Source organism: Thunnus albacares, chromosome 17, assembly GCF_914725855.1.
Source record: "Thunnus albacares chromosome 17, fThuAlb1.1, whole genome shotgun sequence".
NCBI lineage: Eukaryota > Metazoa > Chordata > Actinopteri > Scombriformes > Scombridae > Thunnus > Thunnus albacares.
The window spans coordinates 3,970,863-3,997,088 of record NC_058122.1 but is presented as its reverse complement, the minus strand read 5'-3'; the positions used below and the strand labels follow the sequence as shown (position 1 = coordinate 3,997,088).

At 39.2% G+C, this 26,226-nt stretch overlaps 1 protein-coding gene across 1 annotated transcript in view; it reads right to left on the bottom strand.

Moving 5' to 3' along the window:
* Positions 1 to 1,504: 1,504 nt before the first annotated feature.
* Positions 1,505 to 26,226, bottom strand: part of LOC122966106 (carbonic anhydrase-related protein 10-like) — a 95,092-nt gene continuing 70,370 nt past the window's right edge. The window contains exons 4-9 of the mRNA XM_044330091.1: positions 16,126 to 16,311; positions 13,982 to 14,077; positions 13,683 to 13,755; positions 12,241 to 12,395; positions 9,747 to 9,921; positions 1,505 to 3,726 (exon numbers count right to left, since the gene is read on the bottom strand). Coding sequence (XP_044186026.1) covers positions 3,704 to 3,726; positions 9,747 to 9,921; positions 12,241 to 12,395; positions 13,683 to 13,755; positions 13,982 to 14,077; positions 16,126 to 16,311 — 708 coding nt within the window. The 3' untranslated portion in view covers positions 1,505 to 3,703. The remainder of the gene's footprint in view (positions 3,727 to 9,746; positions 9,922 to 12,240; positions 12,396 to 13,682; positions 13,756 to 13,981; positions 14,078 to 16,125; positions 16,312 to 26,226) is intronic.

Genomic DNA, 26,226 nt, shown 5'->3' with positions numbered 1-26,226 from the left:
TAATATTATATTTAATATTTAGCAGCACTGTGGAGGTGTGGCTCACCTCCAAAGTGTCACTGAAATAAGGGCTTTGCATAATGACTGAATGTTTTTTTTTAATCCCAAAGTAGCTCTGCTGGCTTTGCTCACTGCCACTGTTTTATCATTTGGACTAATTGAAACTGCTGGCTGCTGGTTATATGTTGTGGTTCCATGGGTCACTCGCTCACAACTTTGAGCAGTCAGTGTTTTAACAGAGCGCAGTTGGGTATTTTTGACAGCTGTCATTATAGTAGCAAACTGGCTGGCTTTATAGCAGATACATTTTGATCAAAAAATGTCTGCATTGACCCCAGTGTCAATCCTGTGGATCTGCTTGGGACATATTTACTTTCATTTTCATTTCAGTGTGCAGATCATCATTTTATTTTTGGTTTAACTGACTAACTAGTATGTGAGTTGAATTGAGGATGCATCATCCCAGTTTTGATCATATGATGACATGTAGTATAAATGATTCTTTGTTAGTGTGATGAGAGAATAAACTGGGAGGTCACAAAATAAGATGCATTCAGCCATTCAATTAATGATGTGAAAACATGCGCACCCAAAAGAGTGTCTGCCTGCAGATTCCTCTTAGTATCAGTTCGATCTGGAGAGACAAGTGAATGGAGAAAAGATAATGTTTATTATACAAATAGAAATGATAGTCATAAGTCTTTGGTGCTTGGACTCCACGAGGACATCATCCCTGGAGTAGCCGTAAGATAGATCCCGCCGTGGAGTCCAGACACTGGTGGTGGCGGCTGATGACTTTGTATGAGACTGATAGCCAATGAAGTCATGGGACTGATGATCCTGCGGAGACTGGGTGGAGATGGAGAGGTAGGGGGACATGCATAACAGCTGCATGCCAGACTGATGCGGAGAGAGAAAGACATATTTAAAAAGACAGCAACCAGATAATAAGCTAACAATGAAAGTGTGTCACTGTGGTATTGGATACAAGTGATCAACTGGTGACAAATGAAACTCAAACTACAACCCTGGGCATTAACAGCTGGGAAATAGAGTGAGCATGCGTGAAAGATGAGTATGACAGAGCAATAGAACTACATCTGGCATGCAAAAGAAAGTCTTCCTGACTGAACTTTCGCTAAGCTTCATTTGTATAGTTAAGTAGAAGCAATGGGTTTATTAAACGAGTACTCCACTGATTTAGCATTGCACTCTATAAGACTGTCAGGCTCACGATGGAGCAGAACCAGAGGTATTGTCTTTTTTATTCCACGCACTCTTGATGCAACTCGACCGTCTCTGTTCTGTCAGAGATTAATATAGTAGAGTAGTGGTTAATATAGCTTTGAGTAGGTAGCCTTGAACGGAGGTGAGGAATGGGCAGTTAGTGTGACAGACTATAAAAAGTAGATTACGCATAAAAATTGTTTGTTGTTTGTGGTTAGATCATTTTTGTTGAGGTTGGCCGAAGGTTTTAGTGCCTGGGTTAAATTCACAAGGTTCTTTCTCAATTGTTATACATACAATGACAACTTTTATTTTGTCCAAAAACACATGAATTTCAGCTGAAATTCAGCTCAATCCAAGTTCAAAGTATACCTTGAATTTTATTTCAGACAACCCCAAAAGAAATGAACATTTGTAGTTGGTGGTATAGTAGTGCATTTCTCTGCTGAGCTACGTGTGATCACATTGATCTCCACCCACATTTCAGTTCCATCTATTTATTACAGTTACATTTTGAAAATCAAAGAAAAAGAACCAGCTTTGTTCCCTTCATGAGATACAACATCACAGCAAATTGAAAAAAACAATCAGACAAGCTAATGATCCATGATGTCCATCCATAATATGCACACTGAAGGTCACCCTTTACTCAACTTAAGAGTTTTGAAATTCCACATGCTCATTGTGGACTAGAGGTCTTCACAGGTCCACTCAGTCCCTAACTGAGACCTGACCAGAGGCCCACATATTCTGTGTCTGGGAGAAATTGATTTTTATATCTTAATATTGTATGATTGATTTGAGCAGAATTTGAAGAACATTTGTTACTATAATAATATCATGATCAATAATACTGATATTTCCTTTCAGCAATTGTACTTTTAATTATGACCATGATTTTAAGTAGTGCAAATCTTATTTTGAAAAGAGACTCTTGAATTATACTGTAGCATGTTGTCTGTTGTTACTGACATTAACATCAGGTTATTGAGAAACTTACTTCATCCGGTTAAATCTGACTCACCATTTAATGTCAACTGACCGTTCACTAAGCCCCCCATAGTTACTGTTGCTACACCTGTCAAGCACAGCACATATGCAGTTTACAATAATAACAGTAAAAGATTATCAAAATCTAAATTTGCAGCAATTTTTGGAACAATGGTTCTTTGATTTGGCACTGATGTAAACAAAAGCCGCTTCTCGTTTCTAACCGGTGATTTTGTCAGCTGAAATGACAACTGTTGCTGCAGGTTTTATCAGCCATAGCTAGCTGGCTACTTAAGCTGACGGTAGCGCCATAACACTTAAAACCTTGTAACACTATATAATGCATGTTTGGCTGGAGGTGCTGAAGTGTACACTTACCCAAGCCAAGAAAAAGAAAAAGAACCCCCACCCCTCAAACTCTTTAGATATTGAGTATTACTCCACGCACAGTGCTTCAACATGTGGAGAGAATCCAATCCTAGTTATGGTTGCTAAGCTATGATTGGACAATCACTGTTCGGAGGATGGGGTTAGCAAACGGTCAATATGGTCATGGTTGGTTTTGTAGAATTAGGCCTTTAGTATAATCAATTCTCATTTTTGGTGTATCTGTTAGCTCTTCAAGTTGCAGCGGGAAGGTCTGCCATTTATGTTGCTGACCTGATGCAAGGTGAATTCTGTCGCTGCTTTTTCAATACTTAAGTGAGCTTTTGTAAAATCATGCAAAATGAGTGACCTATCTCTTTATGATCTCCAGTGGCTCCATCTGTTCAGGTCTGTATAATGTCAGACTTCTCCCTTTAGCTATGTCCCCTGAAATTCACACCTTCTTTGAAAATTACCTCCTTCAGTTACTAATTGGTATCAGAACCTTAAGATTTTTATGTCTCACATCATACCACAGCTGAGTGTTTCTTTGTTGCCAGGGGTTCAGACCATCAATGGAAATTTAATAATTCCTCCAGTCAATGGATAGTAATTTTCTTAATTGACTTCTGCAGCCAGGATTTCAATTTGGACAAAGGAAGATCACTGCTGAACAGCACACTCACAGTCTTTAGGTAACATCCATCCCTCTGAAAACCAGTTAAAGAAAATGATTAAGAGTCCTTATATGTCCAGTCTTTGTGAGTTAACACAATAAATAAAAACACAGTACAGTGACAGGAGAGTCCTTATGGTCTATTTCACACAGTCTGATCTGTACCCACAATGTGCTGCACGAGTTGTGTTTAGATTGCGGATGTGTAGGAGGCCAGCACAGCCGATAGTTTTGAGTTCGGTCAGCTGAGTTTAGCTGAGATCAGTTTAGTTAAGCTGTATTTGGTGAAGTGCAGCTCTTTCGCTTTCCATTCAGTTCAAGTCAATCAGCAGACTCAGTTCATCTCCAGTTTGTTCAGCTCAGCTCAGTTCTGTGAAATAGACGCGAATGAATCCTGCCTCGCCTCTCCTCTCCTGGAGCTGCAGTTTGACGTCTTTTTATCTTCTACTTTAGGAGCCACTGATTCACTGAGGAAGAGAAGAGAAGAGAAGAGAAGAGAAGAGAAGAGAAGAGAAGAGAAGAGAAGAGAAGAGAAGAGAAGAGAAGAGAAGAGAAGAGAAGAGAAGAGAAGAGAAGAGAAGAGAAGGAGGAAAGGATAATTAGTACAGAAAGGATAAGCAGTACGGAATAAAAAAGAACAAAGAGGTGCCTCAGGTTTCAGACCTTGTGGAGAGAAAGACAAAGCGAGAAACAGAATGTGTGCCTGAGAGGGTTAGAAGAAGAAAATGAGCCAAAGTGGAGAAAAAACACTAAAATGGTGTCCCAATTCCAAACTATTTATTCATTCTTAGCAGGTTATGAGTATACAGTGCATCTAAAATAGAACATTGATGAAATTATGTATACTCAAACTGTCAGCATGCATACTAAATAAGATCAAGTGGCATGTTGATGGACACTATTATCCCCCGACACAGTACAGAGAGAAAGGCATGACAGCAAATTTGGTTGAATCAAAAGAACAAGTTATTAAATTGAGTCAACAAATTATTAAATTTAGAGCACAAAAAGTTATTTTTTTCTCCATGGATCCTCCCGGGCTCCTTAGAGCTTTGAGAAAGATCTTGGAAAACAAACAAAATGTTTTAAAAAGTATTAAATCTCAGGGACATTTTATTTTCTCTTGATGTTTCTTGTGACATTTAATTGGCATCCAAATGTGTAGCCCCAGTTTTAACCGAATTTCCAGAAAATAGGAAAAAGAAAATTTTAATGAATGTGTGTTTCCATCCACCGCCGTTATGAGAATATTAAGAGTTCGGTCATCAAGATAAATGACTGGTGGCACGAATTTCCAAGTCAGGTGCCATTGAACCATTGTAGAAGTACAGGGCGCAACAAGATGATGTAATTAAAAGAGCACCAGTCAAGCCTCAAATGATGGAAATATCACATTCACACATTCAAAAGCAAAAACTTACATTCTAAAGTCACAGTTTGATGGATGACCAATGTTGCCTGTATTATGTAATTTCCTGCTAGTATTAAACAGTAAAGTATGTTGATTTTTTATATTCTAACTGCTACAATTGTATATTGTAACGATTAGTATGTAGTACATGCTGTAGAGAATAAGTATGTAGTGAGTTTGGGACACAGACCCAGGAACTCCAGGACAATTTACACAATACAACTGTTGGACAGGAAAAAGGTCATACAGTGACAGTTTTGCTCTTCCTAGAGCCGAGTGCAGGGCTTAAAGTGGAAAGTAAATGTACACTAATTGGGCCATGCAGTCATTAAAATCAAATAGGTTCTTCCTCTGAGCAGCATGAGGGTGCTCATCAATTTTTTACTCAATCTTAATATTCCTTGTGCATAAATTTAAATTTTGCACTCCCCTGGGGACCAATGTTGTTGACCAAGACGGAGGATACATGGTGGTACTATAAAGATCATGGGGTCACCAAAGTCACAAAGATTCATCCGATATGAATGCCTTTTACAATTATCATGGTAATCATGGTAGTTGTTAATAATATCCTGCCCTATGACTGAAATGTTAGAGGGACAGGCAGACAGATTCAAAAGACCCACTGACTGATCAGTATCAGGTTATAATGGCCAACATGAAACCTGCATGAATAGGACTAGGCATTACTAGTCAGTTGTGAATGAGCCAATGATGGTGAAGCATGACTCAACAGCTGATGCCAAATCAGCTAATCCAAGATGAGACCATAGATTCAGAGTAGTGTCAAAATGACAGAGAATTGTTCCATAGTTTTAAGATCATGAGTACAGACTTTTGAGTATGTATTTTTTTCCATGCTGGTACAAAACAGTGTAGTCGGTCAGCTGGCCAGCTTACCAGAAGACCCTGCTGCTAACAATGTATGAAACTCAGAAAACAAGACAGAACAAGAGGGACTTGAAATAAATAGTGGAAATCAATGGGTATGAGTAAGAGAAGAACAAAACCGAAAGACAGATGAGAAGATATTCACGGTGAATAAACCTGTGAAAGAGATAAAGATATTGAAAATAACTCTAGCAAGCAGAGAAATCCATTCATTTATTTCCCAACAGGGATCCCCTCATTGCCGGCGAGTGCTCTCTGCATTCTGTCTCTCTGCATTTTCCCTCCCTCTCCCCTTAACCGTACTATTTAAGAGCCATAGTCATGCCAGTCAGAGTGCTTGAGACAGTGCTTCCATTTTCATACTTTGGCTGTATATTAATGTTATCTGAGTTCTTGATCATCTGCCTTCATCACTACCATGGAGAAAGCAGTGTTCTAAACTTTACAGCTCAGGACTTCTACATAGTTTATTTCAGTCTTTGCAGTGTTCACGATGCAGATGGTCTCAGGAAAAATGTTTGAGACCAGAGTGATAGCCAATCTAAAACAGGAGATGTGCAATTCTACCCTGCACAACCAGTTACTAAAGCTGGAAACAGTGACACTAACAGTGACAGTTTTTAGACAGTTTGAGAGACTTTACAAAATATAGATTGTGACGGTAATAAACTGCAGACTCCTCTGAACTTTGTGATGTCCATTTATTGGCTGGAACAGGTTACACTGTTGTAGAACTTTTGTTGCGAGTTCAGTTTTCTTGTTGTGGAGCGTTTTCATGTTTGTGTTTGGGGGAGAGTCTATTTTGAGAGCTGTATTGTTTACATGTATGCTAGTCTTTTTCTCTGCCTTTTGCTGGCACGCTGCTATGTTTCTTGACATGTTTCACCGCAAACTGTCAACCAGTGGACTAACAGACGGTAGGTGTATATATTGCATCGCCTGTCTTCGCGCATGAGATACAAACACTAATAAAAACATTGCTCCACGGCACCATTAGTGATCAGAAACTCTACAGGGTACTTTTAAATACAGAATATGAATTCTTGGCTTATGAATTTGTTATGACTAACCATACCTGATTTTATGGGCAAATAAAGTTTTAAAAAATCCTACTTAGAATGGGTATGATGTTGCAAGAATCTATGATACAACTGAGTATTTTTACATCAAAGACTTGTCCAGCTCAGCTTTAATTAGGTCTACATGTTATTTCTGCAAAAGTCCTCTGGAGTGTACAGAATATGTTTGTTCTCCTTCTCTACTGTTTGTCTTCCTGCCTGTATCTTTCTCCTCCTTTCATAAAGTCCGATTGCTCAGAGTGGTTACAGACACCTCTTCGACTCTGTGTTCTCTCTGCTCTTTGACCTTGAATACAGAAATTCCTGTTGCGGTTCCGTATTATAACAAGCCACAATCAAAGGGAAGCAGAGGCCGCAAAATCCATTTGATGTTGTGGAGAGCACGCTGGGCTCAACCGGATCAATAACAAAGATATTCGGAGTACACAGAAGAGGCAGTCGAGTGTATTTTTTTCCTGAAGGATACAAGGACTCCTACACTCTCTGCGCAACACTTCCATGATTGTTGTGTGTGTGTGTGTGTGTGTGTGTGTGTGTGTGTGCAGACATACACTGCCTCGCTCATGTACCACTGTTCTCTTTTACGCCAACTAGCTCACCTACACACTACCGCTTTTACAGACAATGCACTCCCACGCATATATATATATTTTTTATTTTCATATGTGTCTCACCCTTCTTTTGCTCCCAGGAGATCTTCCTCTCTGTTTCATTCTCTATTCTCACACTCACAAGACACTGCTGACAAAGAGCTGTGCTCAGTCAATCTTCCTTCCCCGCTCCAGGCAGCTTCAATGATCAGCTGCATTTCTGTACTTCCACTGACTTCCTTCAATTGCTCACAACTTATCTAAACCTATCGCAGGTTCAGACCTTAAAGGATTTCACATTAATATCTCTTCCTGCTGCTGCTAAGAGTCTAAACGCGCCAATATATTTTACACAGATACAAGCTGATGCTGTTTGTTCTGACTTCTTGTAAGGTATAGGTTATAAAAATGCGAAACGCAGACACACAGAGCTGCCTTAAATATTGTACAGTAGCGCAATACATCACGTCATCCTAACATCACTTTATCCCGCCTCTAATTACCACATTTAATGGGATTGCTTTCACTATTATAATGAACACACGCCCTGTTTCTACTGGCGGCAGAGAAAAGCAATGTGAGATGTAAAGTATAACATGCATTTCATCACTGTAGTTTTTAAATTGTGTAGAGAGATAAAACTTAGGGGTGGGTGAAAAAAATCTCGATTTTTATCTCCAACAATTCTGAATTGATTCACAAATGTCAAAAATCGATTTTGTAAATGTTAAAGCAACTACAAGGAGTTTCTAACTAGTTATGAAACAGTCTCATGATGCCTCTGATGCCTCTGTATGACCTACATAAGAAAATGAGACCATCAGTGAGAAGATTTCTAGATAGTTATTCTAAATGCCTGCCACTGGGTCAGATTCCCTGCAAAATCAGATGAAAAGATTTACGGCACACAGACCGGAAGTTTACTTTACATGTAGCGTTGTAGCATGAGGGAGTGCGAAGGATGAGGGGAGAACGAGGGGAGGACATTTCTCTTCGTTTGATAACATTTAAAAGTAAAGTTAGACCTGTTGTCGACTTCCCGAATCATTTTTAAAAAAGGCAGCGGTTGTAAACATGAAGTATATTGTGAACTTTCTATGCTGTCATTCAGTCACATTAGCGGAGTGGAGCAGCGAACTCCAGCAGAAACAAACATGACCTGCTGACCAATAAACAATTTAAACCAACTCTGAGGTGAAGAAAATAACTCAGTCTGTTTCACCTCAGAAACCCTGTGCCTGCTCAGTGTGTTGGACAACGATGTCTTTCCCCAGAGCTAACGGTACAGCAGAGAGGTTGCTCTCCACTGCTGCAGACATGATGTTAATAACAACACAGCAGAGAACTCCGCCTCCCGCTCATTTAGTTATTCTCATACAGGCAGGAGACTGTAAGATGCTTTCAAATTCATTAATTCATTAATTAATACAGTTAACTTTTTAAAATAAAAGGGCTGCAGGCCATTTATCTTAATTGCCAGTTATATTTCATATTGTACTTCAGTGGACTGATGACACCAGTGAATGATTTAGCACACAGTATACTGGAGCAAGAGAGTGAAAATAGTGCCCCCTTTTATATTCATTCAATCGAGAATCGTGTTTGATTTGAGAAACGTTTGGAATCGAGAGTTGATTCTAAATTGACACCCAAGAATCAGAATCAAATCAAATCATGAGATTCCCAAAGATTCACACCCTAATAAAATTGCACAAAAAATATATTTAAACTGTTGAATATTTGAATATCAAAAATGTGGGAAAAGAAATTTTTACAACTGTTTGTTGGCTAATCCAAAGAACTCATGTGGGGGGGTTACACTGGGTGGCCTCAGTATTTCTAAACCTGAGCTCCTGATAACTGACTGACTGAGAAATTCAGAGTCACCAAGCAAAAAAGTTAAACCTGGATCAACATCGCCACAAGGAAACTGCAACATTATTCGGCAACACGCTGCTTTGGCCAATCAGATACATGCAAGTGCACATTCCATGTACTTTCTACTGTCATATTAGAGGATGAACTATCTCCAACTTCCCAGTGTTTCTACTGGATCTGTTATTCAAACTGGACTTCTTTGATCATACTTCATTGTCTCACCGCCAGTACTTGAAGCAATATACAAAACAAGGTGCTGTTTTCAGTCTGAACATGCCTCCTCCCATCTATCTCCATTCTTATAGTGTTCCTGAAAATGCAATTAGTATAAATAAGTTGAACTACTTTCAAAATGTTATCTTCACTGGGTTTGATGGACATTTTTCTGGTTGTTTATTATTAGAGAGTGAATGGGGTCCATGAGCCTGAGAGGTTTGCCAAAACTTATTTAAAAATAGCTCCACTCTTGGCACAAGCATGTAAAAACTGCCCTAATTAGTAAGATGAAAGTGCAAAAAAATATTTTGAAAAAAAAAAAAGGAAAATATTTTTCGGCAGAAAAGAATACCCGATGATTTATTCTATTTATTAATGCAGGAACACCACCTCTCCCTCCTCCTTGCCCTCCTCCACCTCACCTCTGTACTGTGGGCGGAGGGCACGGTTGTTCGGGCAGTCACGGCCCTGCTTGCTGAAGTTGATGTTGGTTCGGATGCAGCGCTGCAGCAGAGGCTGGGTGGGCCGGGTGTTGTCACTCATACTCATGAAGATTTTGTAGGGCTCGTTCTGGCTGAGGAGGCGCAGGGAGTGCATCTGTGGAGGAAGAGTGGGATGGAAGAGGAGGAGAGATGGAGGCTGAAATTCATCAAGCTCATTCAAGTTCATCTTGTTGAGTTTAAATCACTCAGACGATTTGGTTCAGCTGGGTTTAGATCAAAAAGCAAACACCACCACTGTCGGGTGTTGAAGCCAGGAAGTGAATGAAGTCTTACCCTCTCTGTAGAGGAACAAAATTAATACTTTTTTTTGCAACAGGGCAGGATCTCAGAATTTCACTTTTTTATGTGCATTGTTAACAATTACCATAAAATGTCCACACTCCTCCCAATTGGATGTGGCTGCAGTACCCTCACAGGGAGGTGTTCAGGAGGCATTCTAATCAGGGGCCCTTTTTAAATCATTTCCAGGTTTTGGGTACTCTGACTGTGTGGGAGTCTCCACCTGCTTTTTTGGTTTATTTATGTGCAGAACTGCAACATGCACATTGCACTTCAGCTCCTCCAGAAATAAGTTCCTTTATTTCCGGGAACTCAGCTTCTTACAATATATTCATGTTTTCCAAATATATGCTTTTATATATTAGATAGATACAATTCAGGGAGGGAGATCTTCCAGATCATTTCATGTCTTATTCTTATTTTATTATTATATTCTTATTTATGTCTTACAAGTCAGATGCAGGGCTTCTAACTTATGGAGCTCTTCTTTTCATTTGGTTAAAATTTCACCTTCCTCTAAAGTCCCACACAGCATACTTAAAAAAGACTGTAATCTGTATTATAATCTTTTTTTTCTTATGCAATATCATACTGTATATATTTCTAACAGTATGATTTTGCTTTGTTTTTTTCATATTAATTAGGTAGAAGTAATCAATATGAGTTTTTTTCTCCTCTCTGCACATTCATTGTTATTTGTTTGATTTTATTGTGTGGTGATTAACAAATACACAGTCAGTCAGTCACATCACTGGTCTCATAGCTCTGTAACAGCAATCACAGTGAAGCACAGCAACAACAGCTCGACAAATAGAAAGACGCTTCTCTAAAAAATCTAATTATTCTGTGGATATAGTGGAGCTGCAACATTGCAGCAAAAATCTGCAGCCAGAGGCAGATAGTGTGTGTGTGTTTTAATAGTTTATTAGTACAATAACAATATAAATAAAAAACAAAAGTTTGGTGAAGCCATTCATATGATAGATCTGACGTTATTTCAGTCATAATTCTGCTGTATCTCACGTCGTAAATGGTCACATTATATCATAACTGATGGGACATAACAGTGTTTGCACTGTAATGCATTTCAAGGATAAAATATGTTATGCTACTTTGGCTGAAAAAAAGTAGCATATTTTAGAGAGATTTAGAGTAAACAATTGTGTAAAATGCTATATACCAGTGTGCAACGGTCGAAGTTAGAAACAGGAAGTTTGTCTTTTCTTTTAAATGTTGTCAGTGAAATTAAATAAAGATTACAAATCTTCAAAAACTATTCATTGTGATACAGATCATTATCAACCCACTTATAGAGGAGTGTTGGTTCAAATGACCTGTGCATCTAAGGGTTAACAAAGAGAGCAGGGAGAAGAGATGGACAGGGAAAAGACTAAAGATGGAAGGCCAAGGAATGAAAGGAAGGAGCAAAAACTGTACGGAAACAAACTGATAAAAGAGAAACATAAAGGAAAGAGAATGAAGAAGTCAGAGAGATTAGAGCAGGATGACAGATGAGTTGGAACAAAGGACGGGTGAGTGAGAGCAGGAGTAAATAAAGTGTAAAGTAAATGGCAGATGGCGTGTGGGAGTTGATTACATTGATGCATGCAGGTGAGTGCTGCTACTGGATTGTAATGTGCTGCACTTTGACAGCGAGCTTCCTGATTTGAAGAGCGGGGTTTGAATCGGTTTCATCCAGCTGCTCTTCAGCGGCCGGGACCCAGCTGCAACATGATGTTTAGATTGATAGCTGTGTCACTGTGACTGCATGCAGATGAAAGCCATGATCACACTTTTTAAAATATCCTCCATTCATACTGTTTCAAGAAGATATAAGAGTGAGGTTTTTTTTTTTTCCTACTGAGGCAGTGCAGTTTAACATATGGTGGGTTTTGTGTGCCCTGTGTACATGTGCTGCATTTCATTATATTACTATTACAACACCACCTCTTTTATCTAAACCACTTAGGAAAAAGCAGATGGATTCAGTTACGGGTTCTGAAGTCGTAATTTGAAATTCAAAGCTGTTTGTGCCCTGTGACGGCAAGGCAATTAGAAATTACATTTCTGCCCCCCCGTCAACAGAATATGTGTTGTTTCCCACATTACTTGTACTAATTCCACACGCATGTACCTGCATCTGTGTCACGTAGACCGGCTTGTTGATGAGTATCCACGTGGACGTCTCATAGCAGGGAGGGATGGTGATGGAGCCCTCGTAGGTGATGTAGCGCGTGGTGTCAGGGTAAAGGTCGGCTATGTTTAGGCCCATCAATAGGAACGCATCATCTAGAGAGACAGAGAGAGAGACGGAGTGTCAAGGTTATACAGTGTGTTGTGTCAATGTCTGTTATGTTCAGACCCATTAACAGGAACACACTGTCAATGGACTGTGTGTGTGTGTGTGAGAGAGAGTTTGTGTGTGGTTGATGTAGAATACTGCATAAGGGTATAAGTCTATGATGTTTGCACCAATTATCAGGAATAAATTGGCTGAGAAAAAAAAACATAAATGTGTGGGAGCCGAGTGTGTGTGTGTGTGTGTTCTTGTGTTAATCAGGGACAAAAATCTGTTCACACACTCACCTCCCATTTTTGGATAAACTACAGGTTCCCACAGGGTAAAGTTTAAGGGTTAAGATTGACTCTTGGTTTAGGTTAGTATACATCTCCAGAGCATTATTACAAGTCAATGCAATGTCCTCCTACGTGACAAAAACAAGTTTGGGAGCGTGTGGTTATGTAGCTCTGCTATGTTTAGCCCCATTAACAGGAAGGAATTCTCAGAGGGACGACTGACTTCTTCACAGCAGAGGTTGGAAAACAGATTTTGGTAATGTAGCACCGATTTGTATGTGTGTGTATGTTTGTCATAGGCCACTTTCAGGGACTAATTTCATACTAAATGCTTAAGGTTAGGGTAAGTCTCCAGGAAATGAATGTAAGTCTATGTAATGTCCCCAAAAGTGACCTAGGACAACATGTGTGTGTGTGTGTGTGTGTGTGTGTGCTGTGAGTGTGTGAATATGAGTCTGTGAAATCTTCCATTATCAGGAATGAATTGAAAGAGAGAAATAAGGAGACACATGCGTGTGTATGTGTGGTTTTGGTTGGTGGTGGCGATGTACAGTAAGTACAGTAAGTCAGGACACATATCAACTGTTTTTGGATGCATAATAAGTGTGTGTGTGTGCTCTTGAGATGTCTTTGCAAGGTACAATTTAAAGGAATAGTTCAGTTTTCAGGAAACACGATTATTTGCCTTTCTTGCCGACAGTTAGATGAGATGATGGACAGTAGTGTATCATTTTCTGTAGTGGAGTGTGACAGTGTTTGTGTGTTGGACAAAGAGAACCAAAACCACAGATTGCATATAATCATCTCATATTATGGGGCATTCTATCATCTTTAACAATGAAATAGGTTATATACAACAGATCTGAAGATCTTATTTAACTCCAAGAACCAGATACAGAGCTGTAGATGTTCAAAGCAGAATTATTACTTGTCTAGGAACAAAACAAAGGGGGAGGCAGTGTGTGTGAGAGAGAAAGTGTGTGTGTGTGTGTGTCTTACGTTTGTAGTTGATTCTGGTGATGGTGTCTCTATTGAGCATGCGGTTGAGGAAGGCGTTGGAGTTTTCAGAGAGCTGAGAGAGAGAGGGGGATCAAATATTCATCAAAAACCACAGTACAACACACACACACAAACACAAACACACACACACATACAAACTCACACAATGCAGTAAAACACAAGTAGCAAGTGACCTAAGGACTAAAACAGTGAATTCATTTTTTTCCTGTATTGCCATCCTTGCATTAGTATAATGACAATCCATAATACACATCTGATTTTATGCTGGATATGCTGACCTTTATGAAAATGGAGACCACAGCGATGCCATGAGGACTCTTAGCTGCTTCAGTGTAGTTGGCATACAGGTCCTGGTTATAATGGATCAGCTGGACCTGAAAGAGAGACACATGACACAAAGCATGACAAGATGAACGAGAGTGACTTCAGCACAACTCTTTATGGTTGTGATTACTGTAACAATGTTATGTTTTCATTTTGTTGCAAAAATGAATTAAAAAAAAATATATTTACATATATAATGAAATTACTATCTAAGGCCTTATCACACCAGAAATCAACACAGCAAAATTAATCTGCACGTTTCCACAAAATATGTGCTTGTAGAAGCTTGTCGATGTAATTCCTACTCACTAACTAATGTAGCTGGTGAGCTAACGGCTAACACACTAGCTAGCCAGGACATGCTAGTGCTAGTCAATCACAATCACAATTCTTTCTGTTTTTGGCTGTACTGGGATGTTCACTCCCTCTAGCATTTTGTTCTCAGGTTTCATTTTATTCAATGAAAAGTTATTGAAGATGCTAGCACGTGACTAGGCCTTAAGACTTGGGTATACAATACACAAATTCTCTGTGCTGTCCATGTTATTGATAAACTAAGTAACTAAAGGTACTTTTTTTGAAAAATACTTGTGAAGCTTATTTCTAAATATAGTCATCTTTCAAACAACCTGGCCTATTTTAATTTGTTCTTGACTGTCCTCGCCAGAAAAACAGTAGCACTGGTTGTTTGTTCAAATGCCTATAAGATGACATTATTTTTACATTTACCTGACGAGGACCCCTAATGGCTGAGGTAGCCTAATTATGACTCTGTCAGGAGCAAAGACAAAAGTATCATGACTGTAGCACCAACCGCTTTACCAACTTTACTGTTTTGGTTCACTCTCACGGCTCTCATAAGTGCTACTGCTGCAAATTGTGCTACCGTCTTTTCTAAAAGTCCATCTGTCCTCTGCTGCTTATCTTGTGGGTGGTGGAAGCAAGGTTGACATCCTTCTATCTAGCCACAACCCAGCAACTCTTCCTGGTGGATCCCAACACCTTCCCAGACCAGATGGGATGTATAATCCCTCAAGAGTGTTCTGGGTCTACCCCTGGTTCTCCTCCCAGTTGGATGTACCCAGAAAAACTTTAAAAAGGTATACTTCAAGGAGGCATCTATTTCTCCTTAACTGGTTACACTCTGATGTCTCTTATTTCTCATGGTGAGCCCAGCCACCCTGCAAAGGAAACTGCCCTTGTCCATGATCTCATTCTTTCTATCACTACCCAAAGCTCATAGGTGAGAGTTGGAATGTAGTACGTCTGGTAAACCAAGGGCTTCACCCTCAGGCTCAGGTCACTCTTCACCATTGAATTCTAGTACAATGCCCTCAATATTGCTGCATCAAAAGAACTGTCATCATATCCTGACTTGTGAACAAGAGCCCAAGACACTTTTTCACTTGGGGTAGCAACTCACTCACAAAATTGGTGAGCAATCCACCATTTTCTGAGAGAGTAAATCAACCCAGAGTATTTAGTCCAGATGGATTCTGTTTGCTAGTTGGCTTCATAAACTTAGCCTCATCCTTTTATTCACAGTAGCTGAAAAAGTTTTGGTTCTTTGGCTTTGCCCAATGAATTTTGACTCAACAAATGACATTACTTCTGCCACCAGAAGAGTTCTGCGTCATACAGATGTCGAACCACAAACCCAATCTGCATAACAAGAGAGAGAAGCATTTCAAATGTTGAGATCACTGTCTAGTTACAGTATCAACAGAAAAGCTCAGAGACTATCCAAAGAGCCCCAAACTCCACAGAGACAAGAACACATTTGCTGTTCCAATTTTGACAACTTAGTTTGAATTCGTTTCAAGGTGGATAACAAGCTATGAAGTTAACTTTGAGAACAAGATTGTTCACATGAAAAGTTTACCTCTCAATGAGAGATGACTGCTTCACAATAATGTACTCTATGTGTGCATGTGTGTATCTCTGTATATTGTAACTGAGTCATTAATCATAATAAGATACCAAAATTACTATCTGCAACTATCTTATCAGCCTGTTAGTATCCGTTGCTCTGTTACTAATGTGGATGTATTCATGCATGAGTGTGTTTTTTATGTGTCATCTCTGTCTTGCATCTCACCTCTCCAGGAAAGCCCTGTCCGTTGAGGAGGTGCTCTGAACCCTGGGAGTCTTCGCTCCCAAAGTGGAGGCGGACTTCCTCCAGCCTGTAGCTGTAACCCAGCGGGCCCCCTGAGATGTTTACCAGGTGGGCTTTGTCGGGCCGCAGGGACACATGCTTCCCCGTGTTGTACATGGTGCCTCCCATCTGCAGAGGAAGAGACAGAGAGGAATGGGCGTTTATGATATGATGGCTGTAATTTTAATACTACTCTGATACCATTGCAACAGATTGATAACTATATTGTTATAAAGATGGAGGTGCAGGGGTGAAAAAATACCAAGGCCACCTGAAATGAGCTCCCAGCAGCAGAGAACAGTGATGCATGTTCGATAAAAATAATACATCCCAAACTTAGATTACAGTTTTATAGGGTGATTCAGAATATAAGGAAAACAACACCTCTATTTTAAAAAGGATTTACTTTTTAAACATTTATTCTGCAAACATCCCTGTAATACAATTTACAGGGAATGAGTAATACTTTAATGTTTATTTATCACAACACATCTGTAGTAACACCTTGGAACATTTTGAGAATTAGCTGTTTTGAGCAGTCTTGTCAGGAAAATGAGAAGCAAGATTGCTGAAATAAAAGGAAAAACTCTTTTGGCCATAAGTTTGTAAATCATTATAGTCAACTGGGACGTCTCTCTCAATGGACAACAGCAGAAGATCTGAGAGCGTCTGTTTCTAAGCTGGCTCTTGATCAGCTTTAATTTGAAGAATGACTACTCCACTCATGCAGTTCTCACTGACAATGTAGCATATATTTTGAGGAGTTTTGTCAGCTTTGGGAAGACTGTGTCCACATCATTTTCTTTAAGGTACGTAAGCATAGCTTGGGCATTGCTGATAGGCAGAGCATAGGAGGAATGGAACATCTTAAGTGGAATAATGCTATATAAATAAGTGCTATATAAATAAACTTTACTTGCCCACAGAAGGACTACAGCAAGTTCTCCAAGATGCTTGGAACAACCTATCTGCCATGTAAAACTGCATGCAGGTGTACCAAGGAGAACTGCTGCTGTTTTAAAGCTAAAGACCTCCATTTCATGGGGTCTTTAATACATCCATTGGACTGATCAGTGGTGTTAAAAAAAAGGAAAATTTAAACTTTATGCAAATGGAAGCAAAATTCCCCCAGAAGTGATGCAGTGAAACTGACCAAGGGATTTGGTGCTGGACCAGGAAGTGCCAGGAAGATGTCGGTGGAGGAGAGAATAATAATTGCAGTTTCATAAATTCCACCACTATATGACCCCTCCCTCCCGGACTATGGGGACAAAGACAAATCACATGATGAAAGTACAATAAAACAGCAAAGATCTCCTAGTGATCCATGGTGTCAGAGTCAAATGTGACTGATTCCAAACATATAACCCGTTTGGAATCTGCTAAAACTCAAATATTACCAGGAAACACATGCTGTGCCTGAGTGAGATTGTGACCTAAATATCTCTGCGTCCTTGTCAGCCTGTGTTGACACATCCATAGTGATAAGTGAGGAGCGGCAGAGGTGAGGTTATGCGATTTGTTTACTTCCAGTGGGTCTTCACCACCATTTACGTGTCTTTGGCCACTGGACCATGTGTGTTTATTCACCCCAAACAGCCAAAACACCAACTAGCAACAGATGCACCGACCATGTCTGTGTGTTTGTGTTCAGCTCAGCTTCTGACTCAGAACTCACCAGAGACTCCAGTTAATTGTTATCTCCCTGCTGTCTCCTTTTTCCTCTCATCTCAGTACATTAAGTAAGCTATAGAAACAAATTTTTTGCTCAAGTTGAAACATTTCAAGTTTGCATAAATTTGCACCAACCCAGGCAAATTCACATCTAATTGCATCTTTGCATCGACTTTGTATGTAATCATACTACGTCTAAAATACACTTCACCTTCTGTCTGAACACACAGTAACAACTTTTTTAGTTCAGTGTAAAATTGAACAGACTGCCATGAAATTTATTAAGGGCATTTCTCACAGGATGAATTGTAATTTGGTAAATTTGGTGTTCCCCTGAATTTTTGTCTGATGCTATCAGGTCAAAATTTCAATTTACTTTGGTTAATAACTAAGTAACTGAAAAACCAATCAATCTTATCACCTGTAATTGTGTTTAATGTTAAGTCACTAATGTTAGCATGCTAATATCCTAAACTTCTTTGTTGTACGTTGTTATGCTCACGTTAGTGTTAAGCGTAATGCTAGTTTAGCCTAACCCAGCCTCTAGCACAGTTTACAGAGCAGCTGTAGACTCTTAAGCCCTGTTTACACCTGGCATTAACATGCATCTCAGGTATTCCGATCATAAGTGGACAGCTCTCAGTACGTCTGTTTACACCTGGTATTAACATGCATCTTCACATGCGTCTTGAGTGACCACTTGTGATTGGATCTCACTTCCGCGCTCAATATGCCAATAAACACGTACGTCACAAACACATTTGTTGTTGTTTTTAACCGGTGGGAGGACAGGGGGTCTGTGTACCCTCCATCCAAAGCTGTGATCAACTTGTTTGTGTAGTGATCTCCTCGCAGCTGCGTCTCTCCATTCAGAGACGCTGTGTGCATTTACGCACGAGGCACAGCAGCGTAACTTCATTGATTATTTAAATCTCCGACATGCCAACAACATCGGTCAGGATCTGATGTTAATTAACGTTCTGTGTTCCCCTACACATCCAATAGGTCAGCTGTTAAACACACAGTGCAGGTTCATACTGTTTGGAGTTTTTAGTTTTGCTGCGCTGCTCAACAAAATTAGCTCAGGATTTCTCAGGAGGACGGCTGCTTTACTCCAAACAGTATGAACCTGGACTGTGTGTGTAACAGCTGACCTGCTGGATGTGTAGAAGAACACAGAACATTAATTAATGGGGGACACAATGGGACAGGCATCTGATTTTCATGAGGGTGCACAGAATGCATTGTATATTGGTTTATCCTGTTATCAAACAAGTTGAACACAGCTTTGGACGGAGCCCCAGTCCTTACACCGGTTGAAAACAACAATGAGTTTGGTCTTTGCAAACGGAAATGATGTACATGTTTATTTGCATATGGAGCGGGGAAGTGAGATCCGATCACAAGTGGTCACTCAAGACGCATGTGGGGGCGCATGTTAACGCCAGGTGTGAACAGGGCCTTAGTCTTGTTTACAGTGGGGTCATATTGATTTTTGTTAGTTTTAGCTTTATAGTGAAGTATTAAGAAAACACTAGAGCATAGCAACCATGCACTAAAAATACATTAAACTTCATACTTTTTTATAACTTTAGAAAATTCAGTAAAAGTTGCTATTATTATTATAATCCATATTATTATTTATTCATAAGTGTAACATATGCTACTTCTGGACACTTTTATCCAAAGTGTTTTAATGAGCCCCCCTTTTTTTTAACATGGCTAATTGCATTGCCCCCAGCCGCAGCAACACCATTGCCAAGTTACAGAACTATACCAGCTTTGTCTACTGATTAAATGCAGAATGGAAGAGAATGGAAACAGTGGCATGTGCTGTGATGTATGACTAGGTCTGCTGCAACCTCTTTTTTAAATGTCTTTCATGGAGACTTTAGTGAGCTGATTTTCTCGGCCTAATTATGGTACAAGAGAACAGTTCTGCTTCACTTGTTCCCCTGATATTAATGTTATGTTATGCTTAGTATAAAATCAACTAAAGCAAGAGGCAATGTATGCTGTAGGCAGGACAAAAGAATTGCTGAGTGACATCTCCCTTGGTGGTCATGTTTTTTTTGTTTGTTCATGTATCATAAATGAACATCTAAACCAATATGTTTCAAGTTTTATTGTCATATATTTGATAACATCATTACCAATAATGAAATGCTTAGACTCAGAGCCAACTCAACTTTATAAGTGACCAAAAAAGGCACATAAGTAAAAAAAAAAAATAAGTAAAGGGCAGTAAGTAAAAAGTGGGCATAGTTGAATGATTAAAAATGATTAAAACAGTTGCATAGTGTGTATAAGGACTGGAGTGCAAAGAATAATAATAATAAGAGTGGTATTCAACTTAAATAGTGCTATCTTAAATAGTCTTGGAAAAACAGATATGCAATGCAATACTGATATAAATTAAAGTGATGGTTATGGGCCTATTTAGATTTTTCTACGGTCCTGTTGAAGGGCCTGCTTCACACACAGACGAAAAGCCAACAAACAAACCAGACAAACAAAAAAAGAAAGAAGAAAACATGAATGTGGGTGAGATTTTTCTTTGTAAAAATGCATTTATTTATTCAGAATCTCAATGCAAATCTAAAGGGAATTGAGATCCTGCTAGTTAATTCCTGTGCACAGGATGCACAAATCAAACAAATCAAAAAACTTCACTCTAGAAAAACAAAGTTGATACAGTGTTTCCTCAAAAGGTTAGAGCCACAGTAGCTAATGATTTCTCTGGATGTGCCTCTGCTTGATTGACAGGACTCTCAGCCACATAAGAGTCGCTACTTTCTTTTCCCACCTCACCTCCACACAGATTCAGTGCCGTTATACACTGTATGCAACATCCTTATTTTTCTAAACAGGATTGAATGTATCAATAGAGTAATGTATTGTTTGCTCTGTCCCTTTGTATTCAATGCAGCGTCCTTGTGCTTTGCTTTGTCCTGTTATAAAAGATAAAGTTCCTCTATATTTACTGCCAATAACAAGTAAAGTGAATCTGTTTGTGAAGATTAAAACAGCTATTCCTGTTACTCATATGGCCCCAGAACCACATGTTGTCAGTTCCTCACAACGCCCCTGGCAACACATAAAGCATTAATGCTCTATACCCGCATGCCAACCATATTCATCATACATATTATATGACATTCGCTGCATTCACATATTCATTACTGCTGTTTGTATATAATAAATGAGGAGAAAGCACTCAGCCCCAGTTTAATTGTAGCATGCCACTGCTGGGGTAGTATGAAATTAAAATATTACTCACCAGCCTGGAATCAATTGACAGCATAATCCTTAACGAAAAGCACAACATTATTTTAAAAGAGGCTAAGGATTTAGAATCTAAAAATGACTGAATGATTTTCACCCTTCTACGTCACTCAACAACAGGTTCAGTTACAGGCAGCACAGAGGCAAGCACTTTCCTATGACATACTTAATAGTATAGAGATTTTTTTTTTTTCATAAGATTGGGCCTCATGCAAGAACATTTTCATATTCTTATCCTAAGCCTCTCCTATTTTTTTTTCTGTTTAGCTCGCTCATGAGGGTGTTCCAATAAGTCGGATGCAACAAAACATCTGAACTGAAAATTTTTCCAAAAAATACAGTTCACTAAACTGCACCACTGAACAGCTACTGCCCAGTCAGAAACTGTAACTAGGCATGTGTCTGTAGTGACAGTGATATACAGAGAGTTTGGAAGGTCATGAAGTTTTTTGTAACCTTTCCAAAAACAAAAATACAAGAGCAAAAGTTGATGGATGGATTAAACAGTGTTGTTGTCATGTCCATGCAGCTACCTAGTTTTTTTTTTTTTGTTTTTTACTACATTAACTTATAGTGTTACAGGTTATGTTTAAAGAAAAGCACATCCACTGTGAAGTAGTGCAGCACTGTGATGAAGCTGGTCCTGGATGCTACTACATCAGAGTTCAGGGTAACTTTAGCAGCCATCTGGCTTTGTTAGTTATGAGGAAGTAACACTCCAGAAACTTCTTATCCAGGACAGTGTAACATTTGCAAAATACATTGGTTAGTCCTCATTCTAAAAGCTTTTGTAATATTAAAAGTGAAACTTGGTGTTTGAGAATGCTTGCTCATCCTAGTATGAAAGCTAAGAAGCCAAAAAGAATTACAACAGAATGAATTAAGTCAGATACATCTTTTCTTATTATGCTTATGGTTTAACTACAAGAACATCTTCATTTCCATGTCTTTTTCAAAACATTACATCAGCCAGGGATGCTTTCAACCAACCCATAGAGCTAACAATAGCTTCTTAAGCTAGCTGTTCAAAAATCAAATCTGCTAGCAAAAGATAGATGTTCGCCAGCTAGTCTGCTTTTGTCTACCTGTCTAGAATCAGGCATCAATACTGTTTGGGAGATTTTTCATGGTAAATCTTCCACAGTTATTTGTGTAAACTGCATGTGCGCCACGTGAAAATGGCTTTAAGTTGAACTCCTGTCTACATGTTCATGTAGCTACCAATAGCAGTGTACTATTAAACATAACTGGGCTCTGTTTTCATGTGCAGGGCAACAACCGGTTCAAGCGCAGGGCGGAGGAGAGCAACACACAGAGGGAAGGTTCATTCAAATGAAGCAACGCAAAGCCAGTTTTTAATATTTTGGTGGAAAATGGGTTGTGCTGAGTTCTGCATGAGAAGCTTCTCCTCCAGCTCATAAAATCCCTGCAGCATCTGAAGGCAACAGAACAGATATGTTGATAAATCAGCAGCTTCTGATTTGACAAGTGCCACGTCTGAACGTAGTGTCATTACGCATGATGGTCCACTGTGTTTACTTCTGTTATATCATGTGCAGATGACATCAGGCTGCTACAAACCACACACACACCTCTACACACATCAGACTGGTTATAACTCAATATTCTGCCTGTTATGTGGGAGATGTCTGATCACAGGAGCCTATTGAACCTGTGTGTCATGACCTCCTTTCCACCTGTTTTTTTGTTTTGGATGTTGTTTGTTTTTCACCGAATTTTATAACCTCCCCAAGCATGATGTCCTGAACCACCCAATGTTACACTGTCAAGTGTGGAGCTGATGGAGTGATAGACTGATATTAGGAACAGAATATTCATTTCAAATGATGTTTGTGTGGAGTATTTGTGGAGAAAGACATCTGTACATGATTCGTGTAACAGGCCTGGACTACTTTTTGAATTTTGTTTGTGCAGAGAAAATTATAAATATGAGAAGACTGGTAAATGGGACAAATTCTCTTCATTAGTATGTTACATGTTAGAACAAATCTATTTGTACTAGTGCTTCTTGTATGAGGAGCAACAGTGAAAATCAGGACAACATGTGATTTATTCAGTATCAGTAACAGCTACAGCTATAAGGGAAAGCTCAATGAAAGTTGTATCAGATATGTAAAGACACAACTCATATTGTTCTCTGAATGGTGTTTTTGTTTTTTTACATTCATGTCTTAAACATTGCATTGGATGAACAGCTGCACCTACAGATGAGCAGCACAGAAGCTAAGATCTCTAGAAATGATATCTACATCTTTTAATAATACTGCATTCGATGGCGGAGTTGTTGAACAGCAGGTGGGATTTAGCAAAGGCATGTGGGAGCTCCCTGCACTGGATTGAGGAAAACAAATCAAACACACTCAAAGTAATTGAGTACAAATAGATTAAAGCTGTTTGATGTGTGGTCTAAGAAAACCAAACCAGCGTGAGGTAAATCTTCAAAGCCTTGGTCTGTTTTCTGTCAAGCATGAAGAAATCAAATGTATGGAGAGAGAGGCAATGCTGAGGGACAGGAGGGTCGATAGAGAGAAAGAGACAAGACAGTGGGAAGGAAGAAGAGAATTATGAAGAAGTAGAAAAGCCAAAATTGGAGGGTGGAAAAGGAAAAATGTGGCGCAAATGAACAAGATTGGATGCAGGGATTGAAAATGGAGGAACTGAAAAAGAATGGGAAAATGAAGTGTGGATTGAAAAGAGACTATAGTGAAAGGCAGAGAGGATGGAGATGGCATTAATAATGGCAAAGATGCAACTGAAGAAGAGGAGAGCTGTGATGGCTGAGTGGTTAAGGCACTGGACATGAAATATGGTCTGATCTAATGAGGATTCCCTGCAGGCTCAAACCCTGCTGACAAAGAGGTGAAATGGAGCAACTGTGAATGTTTGTCTCTCTTCATCTGTAAATGCTCTCATTGAAGTGCTCGTCATGAGCGTTCTCCATCAGCCATTTTTCCTTGAGCAAGGCCATTGTACAGTAGCTTGCACTGGATGAGATTATTAATTGAATGGATAAAATGTTAAATGTTGCAGGTAGGTTCCAACCACAATCAAGATGCAGTTACTTTATGTCAGGATAACAGAAAAGTAAACAACCACAGTGTTTCCCCTATAACTGTACAACAAGAGGCCCCACCGGGCCAAAAAGATCTTTTCTTTAATGTCAAAAATAACATCAAATATCCATTCATTCAGAAATCAATAAATATTTGCGTTTGGGAGCCTCTGTGCAGCACTGTTCTGAAACGTGAGTCAACCTCTGTGTCGTTGCCTGGGAAACTCTTCACATGATGTGAGTGCCTTGTCTCTTTAGGGTTTTTTCGGTGTGTACCACCAGGCATGAAAAAAATTCTAGGGGAAACACTGAACCAATAATCAACAATCATTTCAAGTGTTCAACACATGAGAGTTCTCATGTTTCTCCACTTTCTCGCCAATATGGACCACCAGAACTATAGATGTATCAAAGGGGTACACCTGTGATTAAATATTACACTTCTATAAAATTCAAGGGCTCGCAAGAGATGGGTTAAACAAGACTAAGAGTCAACAGTCATGCTAACAGAACATGAATGTACCTAACATATCTAAACATGAACGTTAGCATATTACCATGCCCACAATGACAATGTGAACTGGTATAATCTTTATCATTGTCAGCATCTTAGTTTTGTGTGTTAGCATGCCAACATTTGCTAATTAGCGCTAAACACAAAGTACAGCTGAGGATGGGCTTGTCATTAGTTTTACAGGTACTTGGTTATCATTGAACAGATTGAAATTTTGATCTGATGAAGGCACTAAATGAAAAGTTAAGGTATCACTAAATTTATTACAAAATGAATGTCTGCACCAAATTTGATGGCAGTTCATCCAACAGTTTGTTTAGACATTTCACTTAAAACCACAAAAAGAGGGAAAATAAAAGAAAAGACAGAGAATCACTCTCATTGGCTACATCATCTGGGAACCATGACTGTACAAAAATGTGTGTCTTATTTGCACACTGATTAATACAGTTTCATTATATGAATTTTAAAACTATGAAAATTAAACAAGAAAATACATCGTCACTCCATGCACTCCAGAACGACACATACATACATACATAAATGGACAATTTTCCGAGCTGTCTGTAACATCCACTGGCTCTCCCCAAGGATACGTCCTCTCTCCTCTACTGTACATATTGCACACTAATGACTGTCCCAGCATGTATGAAAACCATCACATCTGGAAGTCTACTGATGATACAGTCATAGTGAGCCTGCTAAACAACAAGGAAATTTCCCATGGTCCTGTTGTTGACTTTTTTTCAAATTGGAGTCATGAATCGTTTTTAGTACTGGATGTGCCAACGACTAAGTTTATGTGTATTGATTTTAGACGTTCTCACCCCTTTCCTGTCAGTACAGTGATTGATGGCCAGCATATAGAAATAGTGGAGTCCTGCAAGTATTTGGGAACAACACTAGACAATAAACTGACAAGAAAAGCCAGCAGTGTCCCTTTTGTTTCAGGAAACTCTCAAAGTTCCAGGTTGACAGGACCCTGATGACAGTATTTTATCGACCTTTTATTGAGTCTGTGCTCACATTCTCCTTTATTTGCTGGTATCAATCTCTCAAGGTAAAACATAAAAATGTACTCAATAAGGTGGTTAATGTCTGCAGCAAAATAATTGGCACTGCACAGGAAACTCTGCAGGTTCTTTACAACAAACAGTTATATAAGAAAGCAGAATCCATCCTGTCTGATTGGTCCCATCGTCCACATCAACAGTTTCAGTTTCTGCCATCTTGTACCCTCCTCAGACTTCCACTGGTTAAAACCAACAGATGAAAATACTCCTTTATACCCTCTGCTATCTCCCTCCTAAACACTAGGAGTAAAAGGTAGCTATTGGCATAACTGTTTCACTTTTTGGTTTCTTATGTTTTTAACTGAGTATTTTTACCGTGTATTTATGTTTTTTGGTCTTAGTGTTGTATTTATTGGCCCTGTGTTTTATGTATGCATCTCACTGCTGCAACCAATTGCCTGACTGGGAACAAATAAAGTTTTTGT